Raw genomic sequence first — 11,498 nt, forward strand, 5'->3', positions numbered from 1 at the left:
CTTACTTAATTAACCCTAATTCGTTGCATTCAGTAATTCCTAATTACAGCTTCTTTGAATCACTATCACCTTCTTCTTTTTTTCGAGAATAAATCACTATCTCTTTTTATTAAAAAAAAAGAAAAAAAGAAAATTGAAAATCGATTATGATCCGACAGTCAAATCTGTTAATCATATCATACTAATGCTCCAACTAAATTTTCTTTAATCATTTGTCATCATTGCTTATTTGTCTTAGAATATAAATACAATTTCTAATAGCAAAATGCTTCTGTCAGCCTATAATACTCTTTTTTAGGGTTTTCTAATCAAATTGCTACATAACACATTTCTATCTTTATTTATTTATTTATTTATTAATTGACTCAATTACTAATTAAATTATTATTTTTAGTAATTTTATTCAATAATTTTATAATTTTAGAATAAATATTCATATATTATCTATTTTTAAAATAATTTTTAATAATATTTTTAAAATTTCATAACAACAAAAAATAATCAAATAAATTGATTGTCCTTACTAAAAGAATAATAATTGTGAATCAATAAAAACGTTTGTCCTAAACTTAACATTCTAACCATTAAAGATTTTATGTGTTTGTATTCTTTTACACATCCTCCGTCTAAATGCAATAATTTTTGCTAACTCACTAATTTTTCTTCTTCTTAAGCATAATTGACTTAATTGTCATCTTTCTAATTATAAAATTTCAAAAGTTATTAGGGTGTTTTTAAAGATAAATAAAACAATAAATACTTGCATTTAAAATTTTGAAATGACTAGATAAAATTATTAAAAAATATATATTTCATAATTTAATTAATAATTAGACTTTATTAATTTGTTTTGGGTTAATCAAATTAGTGCCATAAACTGATAAATAGTACCAACAACTAATAATCCTCGCCATTATAAGTTTGTTCTTATGTTAAATATTCTGACATGTTTTGATATTTATTTTGAAGAAAAAGAATGTTATTAATGTTAAATGTTTTTACAAAAAATAAAATGCAAAATTTTAATTCAAAAGCAATTGAACATAAAAGGATATATTACTATCACTCTCGACAATTAGTCATTATATTCTTAACACTTTAATTATCGTTATAACACATAAATATTTATATACAATTCATAGTGGATTTAAATAAAAGAAAATTTAGTTGAATCAATTATTTTTATTTTTTTTTGAATTTCAATTGAGAAAATATTAATCCCTCTTATTACAAGCAAGTAGTATTTTATTAGTATTTTTTGTTTGCATTTGAAACGCAACACTTCAAATTTGTATTTGTTTTAAATATTATTTATTATTTGTTATTTTTAGAGGGTACGGATGTGAAACGAGTGTAAAAAAGTAAGTAAATATTTTGGTTTTTAACTGATGTACGGTCTGATTGGAAAAGGTGAATTCATGAATTTCTTGTACGCGAACGCGAACACGGCTGCACCAACTGTACGTCTTTCATATCAATTACCCATTTTCCTTAATTTGGATTCTGCCCAACCAAATCCTTCATTTTAAACTCAATAAACTTTAATTAAATATGTTCCAATTTTTTAATTTTTACAATACATTTCATGTGTTTCTTATTAGATTCAGTTAGCTTCATCTTTTATTCTTAGATTTCATTAAGGATCTTTAATTTTAATTTTAATATGCTCCTTCAACATATGACCTGTGATGACATATTTAATATATTTAAAATTAATGAGTTGAAGTAAAATAAAATGATAAAAGTGAAACTTAAAATTAAAAAAGATAAAATATATATTTTTTTCTAAATAAAATTAATAAATATAGACTAAAATAGGATGGAAGGAGTATAATAGGTAAACTCTAAAATGTCATAATTTATAATATTACATTTCTTTTAATGCATTTATATATTTATTCAATAAAGGTTTTACAAAATTTAAATTTTTAATATGTTTACGTACATAATGTTTTTCTCTGAATTGTTCAAATTTTTTAATATAAATTAAATTTAATAAATATATAAAAATATTAAAAAGAATTAAATCAGTATAAAGTAGAGCGTGGAAAAAATTACCAAATATTAAATATAAATAACTAAGTATGTGTTAGCAGGAGAATTCTTCTGCTTATTATTACTTTGAGAGAGAGAGAGTCAACCGATCCTTTTTGGAGGTATGTATTTGTAGGGCTTCGAAGAGTCCACCACACATTTCGTTTTATCTTCACCCTTTTCTTTTATCCTTTTTTTTTTTTTTTTTGTTTTCCTTTCCCATCTTCTTCTTCTTCTTCTTCTCTCTCTGCCTTTTCTTTTATTTTTTATTTCCCTATCTTTTTCTCTGCAAATCTTTCGTTTTCTTCCCTTTTATCATATTTTCCTGTTACATGCTAAAATCTTTTTGAAGCTCTCCCAGTATCGTAAAGCATGCACACAACTGAATATTATATTACTTTGCCTTTCTTTAGCTGCTAGGGCTCCTCATTTTTCTTTCTAGTACTGCTAACTTCTGTATAATTTTTCGGTCCCTTCTCTCTTTTACTATTTATTTTTCTTTTAAGGGAATAGAGTGACAAGCCTTTAGAGGAGGAAAACCAGGGTTTTGCTCTAGAGAGAGAAACAGAAGAAAGGAGAGAGATAGAGAGAGGGATAGAGAACGAAGTGCTAAGCAGGAGTTACAAGGGTGTTTTTTGCTTGCCTTCTTTCTCTTTCTTTCTCTCTGAAAAAAAATAGGTTTCCATAGAGAGGAAGTTGGAGACATTTGGACAGTATTTACCTTCTGTCTCCTCTACCTCTCTATACTTCTTTATTTCCCTTCTCTGTTAATTATTTCTGTTCTTCTAAAATACTGTTGGTGAAGTGTAGAGATATCCGTTTTTGGTGGTACTTTTTGATTTTGTAGTTGTGGGTTGGGTGCTACTTTCATGTGCCTCATTGTAAGAAAGATGGAAGCAAATCTGCTTGATGAGTGCCGTGGAATAATAAGAAGCAAGCAAATCTAGAGGGGGAATAATAAGTGCTGGTGATCTATTTACAAGGAGAAGATACAGGAAATTGAAAAGAAGGCAAGAATCAAGTTCATGAGTTTTGGGGGTTTCCTTGAAAACGGTAGTCCAGGTGGTGGAGGTGCAAGAATCGTGGCAGATATACCATTCAACAACAACAGCAGCAGCAGCAGTACCAATATGCCCACTGGTGCAATAGCTCAGCCACGCCTTCTCTCTCCATCTTTCACCAAATCCATGTTCAACTCTCCTGGCCTCTCCCTTGCTCTTGTACACACCCTTTCTTCTTCTTTTTCCTTCCTTTTCAGTAGGTATCCTTTTATGAGCACTCGGCCTCTCGAAGCTTAGCTTATGTATTCTTGTTTTATTTTTACTTTTCTCTCAGCAACAACCAAACATAGATGGCCAAGGTGATCATGTAGCAAGGATGGCCGAGAACTTCGAAACAATCGGTGGTAGAAGGAGCAGAGAAGAAGAACATGAGAGTAGATCTGGAAGTGATAATATGGATGGAGCTTCTGGTGATGATCAAGACGCAGCCGATAATCCTCCAAGAAAGAAAAGATATCACCGACACACTCCTCAACAAATTCAAGAACTTGAAGCGTACTGTTTGCTATTCTTTTTCTTTATATTTTCTAAACAAGTGAAATTATTGTACTGGATTACAGTGATGATTTTATTATTTCTTTGTTTTTCCTTTCAGTCTGTTCAAGGAGTGTCCTCATCCTGACGAAAAACAAAGATTGGAGCTTAGCAAAAGGCTTTGCTTGGAAACTAGGCAAGTCAAGTTCTGGTTTCAAAATCGGCGAACCCAAATGAAGGTACAATAATTATATGTCATTTGCAACCCATGGGTTGGGTTTTTACCTTTTAATTGCTTCAGACCCAACTGGAACGCCACGAGAACTCATTACTCAGGCAAGAGAACGACAAGCTTAGAGCAGAAAACATGACCATCAGAGATGCTATGAGAAACCCGATTTGTTCTAATTGTGGAGGTCCTGCAATAATCGGTGATATTTCACTTGAAGAGCAGCATTTAAGGATTGAGAATGCTCGATTGAAAGATGAGCTAGATCGCGTTTGTGCTCTAGCTGGCAAGTTCTTGGGTCGCCCCATTTCTTCATTAGCGAGTTCGATTGGTCCTCCGATGCCCAATTCAAGCTTGGAGCTTGGTGTTGGTAACAATGGTTTTGCTGGGTTAAGTACTGTGGCTACAACATTGCCTTTAGGGCCTGATTTTGGTGGTGGGATTTCAACTTTGAATGTAGTGACTCAAACTAGACCAGGAAACACTGGGGTCACTGGGCTTGATAGATCACTGGAGAGATCTATGTTCTTGGAGCTAGCTTTAGCTGCTATGGATGAGTTGGTTAAGATGGCACAAACTGATAACCCTCTTTGGATCAGAAGCTTAGAGGGTGGTAGAGAAATGTTGAACCATGAAGAGTACATGAGAACATTCACTCCTTGCATTGGGATGAAACCTAGTGGGTTTGTTTTTGAGGCTTCCAGAGAGACTGGCATGGTTATCATCAACAGCCTAGCGCTTGTTGAGACTCTGATGGACTCCGTAATCTCTCTAATCCCTAATCATTCACTTTAAAATTTTTGTTCCTAAAGAAAATTTAGGGAGTATTAATTTTTAATTTGGTTACTCTGTGTCAAGAATCGATGGGCAGAAATGTTTCCTTGCGTGATTGCCAGGACTTCTACCACTGATGTGATATCCAGTGGAATGGGGGGAACTAGAAATGGTTCACTACAATTGGTAAGCCGAGCCACTGTTTCAGTCCTCTGGTACTATTTAACCAACCTTTCCCATTATTAAAAATAGCTGCTAATTAACACTAATTGCATTCCGTAATCACTATCTTCAGATGCATGCTGAACTCCAAGTGCTATCTCCTTTGGTCCCCGTCCGCGAGGTCAATTTCCTCCGTTTCTGCAAGCAGCACGCGGAGGGTGTTTGGGCTGTTGTTGATGTGTCTATTGACACTATCCGGGAAACTTCCGGTGGACCTGCATTTGCTAACTGCAGGAGGCTTCCTTCTGGCTGTGTAGTTCAAGATATGCCTAATGGGTACTCAAAGGTAATCAGCACATTTTGGTCAGTAGACTGTTTCTATTTTACATTTATTGCATTTCTCCAGGTGGGTGTTCTTCCTCTTTAGTCATTAATGAGAGTTTGCTGAGTTACATAAGGTCAAAAATCATGAGCATTTTGCATTCCCAAGCCAACTTAGGGCTCATGCATCTAAGAGTTTTGTTTTTGTCTAGTGATTACTCACTGAATCCCCAAATTGTCATATGAGTCTCAAAATTGCTTACTTTATCAACGAATCTGAACTTTCCTACAGCCTTTATTTTATTGAATTGGATGCTTCTTTCGGTCTCAGAATTTTTATTGTTTACATTTCAAGTTTCAACAACTGGGGTTCCTTAATCAAATTAAAAAAGAACTATCAATTCGAGAATACCGCATTATTTTTATCCTTAGCAGCTTCCATCGCTCATATATTGGTGCCTTGAACACATTGATTTCATATACTTTGGAAGTAAATGCCTAGTTATCTTCAACTTCGATTGGATAAACAATTCATTTGATGTTTCTATTCCAATCTTTGATGCTGTCTTGGTTATCCCTATTACTCGTATTTATTGTTAAATATATATATATATATATATCTTGAAATGTGATCTGCTTCCAGCTTTATGCTGTGTTTCTCTTTTAATATTTTTTTTCTTAACTAATTACAGACCCATATAGTCAAACTTCAAGACTGGCTATTTTGTTTCCACGTGAATATCTAATCCATATATTACACTCTATGCACAACAGTACACATCTCGATGTCACCTTCTACGTATTGTACCTTGTTCTTTCAAATCTCGCATTCCTTCCTTTTTTTTAATCTATTTGATGCCAATCCTTTCATTGAGCCCAACCTCGAGCTATGCTATTTCCGAGATTTGCCTACATTTTTCTTGAGTTTTTATACATTTTGACATTGTAATGACCCAGAAGAAGGTTTATTAGTATTAATTTATATTGTTTTAATAATACTATGAACCTCTCCTTTCAACTTTTGTTTGTTTTTATATTCAATGTTTGACTAGCAGCTGCCCTCTAATGAAGCCACATTTCTCATCTTCTCTATCATGATTTTTAATCTCTAATCATTAGCTGACAAAATAAAAGAACATCAGATATAATAATAATATCTAGTAGCTATCAATAATCAATGATGATGCCTTTTTCTTCTTTACCAACTAAGAATAATCGGTCCGAGCATGGTATCTAACAAAAATTAATAACTAAATTGCAGGTTACTTGGGTTGAGCATGCAGAGTATGATGAAAGTCCAATCCACCAACTCTACCGGCCATTGATAAGTTCGGGTATGGGCTTCGGCGCGCAACGATGGGTGGCCACCCTTCAACGGCAGTGCGAGTGTCTGGCAATTCTCATGTCCTCAACAGTGCCGGCAAGAGATCACACAGGTTTACACATATAAAATCAAATTATCCCCGTTGATTTTGAGTAATTGGTTAATAGAGAAGACTTATTTACGTGAAAGAAAGAAAGAAAGAAGCATAATAAAAGAAAGTGTTAATGCAGCAGCGATTACTGCAAGCGGACGAAGAAGCATGCTGAAGCTGGCTCAAAGAATGACTGATAACTTCTGCGCTGGTGTGTGCGCTTCCACAGTCCATAAATGGAACAAACTGAATGCAGGAAACGTGGATGAAGATGTTAGGGTTATGACCAGAAAGAGCGTTGATGATCCAGGCGAACCACCGGGCATTGTATTGAGCGCTGCCACATCAGTTTGGCTACCTGTTTCTCCACAAAGACTCTTTGATTTTCTACGTGATGAACGCCTCCGAAGCGAGTGGGATATTCTATCCAACGGTGGACCTATGCAGGAGATGGCCCACATCGCCAAAGGCCAAGATCACGGCAATTGCGTTTCCCTTCTTCGTGCAAGCGTAAGTATATAATTTCTATTAATATTTTTGGAAAAGAAATATTGTCACATGGAGATAATATATATGCAAGTCTTTTGAAAAATGTCTGATGTAACCCTGGATGTGGGGTCAAAATGAAAGTTAAAAAAGGTGAATTAGAAAGGACGAGTTTGGAATTTTGGAAGTATCTAAATGGACAGGCATGAGGCAGATTTTAAGGGACAGTTGTTTTGTTTTGTTTAGCTTTTTTAAAAAGTCAAAATATAATAAAACACCTGTCACCTTTCTGAGATGAATCTGATCTCATTTTCATCTTTTCCTTTTTGATTGATTATTATGTAAAAAGAAAAAATAAAAATAAAAAAGTTGTTTGTCACAGAGTTTGACTCTGTCCTCTGACAACACATGAAATTGGCAAAAAAGATAGATGGCACCTCTTGTAATTTCCTAGCAAATGTAAGGCCACTGTCTTAATTTGCAATTCTTTTGATAATTTTGTGTTATTAAGCAGGCAATGAACGCCAACCAGAGCAGCATGCTGATATTGCAGGAGACATGCATCGATGCGGCGGGCTCGCTTGTAGTCTACGCTCCCGTTGACATTCCAGCCATGCACGTGGTGATGAACGGTGGAGATTCTGCTTACGTTGCATTATTACCATCGGGATTCGCTATTGTACCTGACGGTCCCGGGTCCCGTGGGTCACCTACTAACCAAAATGGAGGAGGTAACAACGGTGGTGGCCCTAACAGAGTTAGCGGGTCCCTCTTGACGGTAGCATTCCAAATATTAGTTAATAGTCTCCCTACGGCCAAGCTCACAGTAGAGTCGGTGGAGACAGTCAATAATCTGATCTCATGCACTGTCCAAAAGATCAAAGCAGCCCTTCAATGTGAAAGCTAGCTGATTGATGATAATCTTTTTGTTTTTTTCTTTTCTTTCTTTTCTCTTTCTTTTAACAAGAGCTGTGTGTTTACTTATGTATTGGGTGTTGAGTTGTGTGATTTGTGGCGGTGGCGGTGGCGAAGGATGTGTGAAAAAAGAGACAGAAAATGTTTTTTTGTGTGTGGGTGTTGAGTCAAGAACGAACCGCGCGTGAAGACTCCTTGCATGGTGGTGAAAAGGGTTTTAGGAGTGTGTCGGTGACTCGGTTGCATTTACATGCATGCAGAAGCTAGGTAGCAGCTAGAGTTTTCTTAACACAAAAGGCAAGGGTGGTGGTTCGGGTATTGACTCAGGTCGACCCCTCTTGATGAGTTATTGGCTCAGTTAGTAAAAGACTGAAAAACAAGAAGCCGGAAAGAAAAAACTTCTAAAACAGTGTCTTTTATTAATTATTCGATCCCCTCTTCTTGAATTTCATTAAGTTAATTTCTTTGAACTGGGAAAACTGTGAATTACTTGTCGGTTTTCAGGTTTTGTATTAATCTAATGTTTGAGCTTTACTAAGAATATATAACCCTTCTCCTTAATTACATCTTTCTTTATTTCATTGCAATTTTAGCAATAAAAATAATGTATAACACATCTAGTGTTACAACTTTATTGCATGTAATACACGCGCCACCTGTGCTCGGGATATGAAGTGATGTGAGAGAAGGGTTGCTTTTTTTTTTTGTGGTGGTGGTGGGAGCGAAAGGAAGAGCTGGGATCTGAATCTGATAGCAAGCTGAGAGCTGAAAGAGCATTAAATGAGAAGGCAGAAGTTGTTAGGAGAAAGCGTTGCTATCATTTAATGCTATGATTTTGGCTGTCTCTAGGCTACGTGTACAAACCAATCAGAGGCAGACACGTTTTCTTCTGTATACGAAGAGGTTAATAGCTGACGGACAATAGAGTGTGAAAGAAACGGTGCTGGTGTTGGTGTATTGATTGGTCATTTTGGATGAGTGCGTTTATGGATTGTGGGTAAGAGCTAAGATCCCTTCCCTTGTGATGATGATGGAGATGGACAGAGGCGGAGCTGTGGCTCTTAAAGATTTTCGGGTTGGAGAGGTTATGTCTTCTAATTGGAGCTCTTTGCTTCCATTCTATTGATATAAGATTATATGGCTGATTCATAAGATAGCAGCAGAATTACTTCGATTGATTAAGAGATCAGGTTAGACATTATGGATTTAATATCTAAGTTGTTTATCTTCAGAACTTTACGCAGGAAATTGTGAGCTCTCTTCAACAGAACATGCATTAGTGTAGCAATTAGACGTTAAACTGTAGATGATCACAAGTTTAAGGGAAGATTATGGATATACAATTTGTTCTTTTTAGAAACGTACATATACATATAAATATGGTCCCTGCTTTGTTATTACATAGGCAGCACGCAAGTTGTGTATTAAACTTGTGTAAGACAAAGCATATTGAGAAAAAGGACATTACCCATGTCCTTAGTAGCTGTTCAGTCTAGTCGTGTCTCTTAAAACAAATCAAATGGTCCACCTTAGATTTTGAATATCATCATATAACAACTGATATTTGTTGATTTTAAAAGAAAACTAACAGCTTCCACTTTCCAGGAATGTGTGATCTGATGTTATGAATTTGCTGCTTTTCCATTATCGCTAATGCAGAGATGAAGTTTGGTCCGAAAGAGAAACGGCTGGATTGATGCACCGCGTAGCTTATTATTTAATATAGGAGAGGATGGGAAATGGAAGCAGAGATAAAAGAGAAAAAGTAATTGCATGGAGACGCACGTGAGAAAGAAATGGCTTCCATAGAAGTAGGTGTGGACGAAGGCAATAAAGTCAAGACAGTGAAAGGGTATCCGAAAGTGGGAATAGGATAGAGGAGTGGGGAAGGTTAATAGTTAATGGTCCCCAAGAAAAGTGGTGGTTTAGGGACATTGTTTTGGGACCTTATAATGCTATTACAATACGAAACAATACACCCTTTTATAGTCCAAAAAGTCCTCCTGCGACAGATCTCTTCTCTTCACTTTTTCCCCGTCCTTCTCCCTCCCATCACCTGCATGTGAGTGGGTTCCACTCCTTCAATTCAAAGCTTGCTTGCTTTCTTTCTTTCATGGTGCCTGAGATGGATCTGTGGGTTTTAATCCTTGTAATTTTATATCTACAGTGCCTATTTTTGCATTATTATTCGTGGGTCCATTTCAATTCCAAAGTATGGGGTGGGGTGGGGACTAATCTTTCTGCAACACAGTACCCCTATCTTTCTCTATAACATCATCAACTAGCGGTCGGCTGCAATTATATACGAACACAAGTTTCATCTTTTACTTTTCTTTCTCTTTTTCATCCCCTCTATTCTCTGTGACCAGAGATGGATTTCTAATCTCTTCAATATGTATTTTAACACTTAAGACTTAGCATTGGACGCCAATTTGTTGCACCATCTTATTAAATGATTTGATAAGAAATAATAGGTAATTATACGAGTTAAAAAGAAAAAAGACAAATATTAGTTTATTTAAACTTAAAATTTAAATACAACTCATTTGGTTTAATACGACATGCTGACTCAAACTGTAGATAGTTTTTAATTCTGTAATTACTGTAATTTCATTATTCTCTTTCTCGTTCTCACTCTTAGATACGAATTTAGCATCATAAACAAATCCAAAGCTCCATTGGTTTATGTCAGAAAGATAAAAAAAAGTACAAATAGTACTCTAATATATATAATATTTATTTATTTATTATGTTAAAATAGCACAGTAAGGAGAGAGGGAAGAAAAATAAAAGGTTCCTTGAGAAAATGCACTGAATTTTCTCTATTTTTAAAAAGAAATTTTTTTTACGATTTTTTATATTTTATTTGTATAATTTCTTTTGAGACTAAATTATATTATCATTTAAAAATATTAATATTTTTTATTAATTCTAAAATATTTTTAAAAAGTTACCTAATATTTCTATGTTATACTCTGTCTGACCATGATCCAATTATGACCCACCAACTCGAATTGCCACTCTTAAGTTCAAGCTATAGACGGGACCCTCTTATTAATTGGTATCTCTTTACTCTTTTAAAAGAATATAAATCATGTGAAAATTTTAGAATTTATAAATTTACCTAAATCTGTAAATTTAAAAAATTTATATCATTTAAATTAAATAAATAAATATATTTTAAAATTAAAAATACATGTAAATGATACAAATTTAGTAAGAATAATATTTAAATAAAAAATAAAAAAACATTATAACAATTTATCATTTTTTAAATATATAGATTTTAGAATTTCCCTATTTAGTAGGTAAGATATTAAAACTCTCAAGACATTAAAAATTAAAAAGTGAAAGTTTTCTTAAAATTTATAAGTTTTTATTTTTTATTTACCTGTCAAAATGATAAATTTTTTGTAAAATTTTTCATTTAAAATCTGTTAATTCAAACCACCCTAAAGAAGTTTTTCAATATAATAAAAAATTATTTTCACTATAAATGAGAATTACTTAATAATTAGTCGTATATCTATACGTTCGATGATTATTTTTATTATTTAATTATAAAACTAAGTCGATAAATATAATTTAATATATTTTTAATATTTGACATTAATTTACAATATTTTA

The 11,498-nt window shown here is 33.9% G+C and overlaps 1 protein-coding gene across 2 annotated transcripts; it reads left to right on the plus strand.

The window, feature by feature from the left end:
• Positions 1–2,248: 2,248 nt before the first annotated feature.
• LOC8258519 (homeobox-leucine zipper protein ANTHOCYANINLESS 2) lies at positions 2,249–8,432 on the plus strand. 2 transcript variants are annotated; one of them, XM_015729014.2, is made up of 9 exons: positions 2,249–3,254; positions 3,370–3,590; positions 3,691–3,808; positions 3,871–4,560; positions 4,657–4,758; positions 4,868–5,080; positions 6,317–6,491; positions 6,613–6,980; positions 7,471–8,432. In XM_015729014.2, exons 1-9 carry the CDS (start codon positions 3,060–3,062, stop codon positions 7,861–7,863), a joined length of 2,475 nt encoding a protein of 824 aa, XP_015584500.2. In that variant the 5' UTR covers positions 2,249–3,059; the 3' UTR covers positions 7,864–8,432. The 2 variants fall into 2 exon arrangements, with proteins under 2 accessions (XP_015584500.2, XP_002511801.2); XM_002511755.4 differs by having other exon boundaries at positions 2,251–3,254; positions 6,610–6,980.
• Positions 8,433–11,498: the final 3,066 nt, after the last annotated feature.

This window comes from Ricinus communis, chromosome 1 (genome assembly GCF_019578655.1).
Source record: "Ricinus communis isolate WT05 ecotype wild-type chromosome 1, ASM1957865v1, whole genome shotgun sequence".
NCBI lineage: Eukaryota > Viridiplantae > Streptophyta > Magnoliopsida > Malpighiales > Euphorbiaceae > Ricinus > Ricinus communis.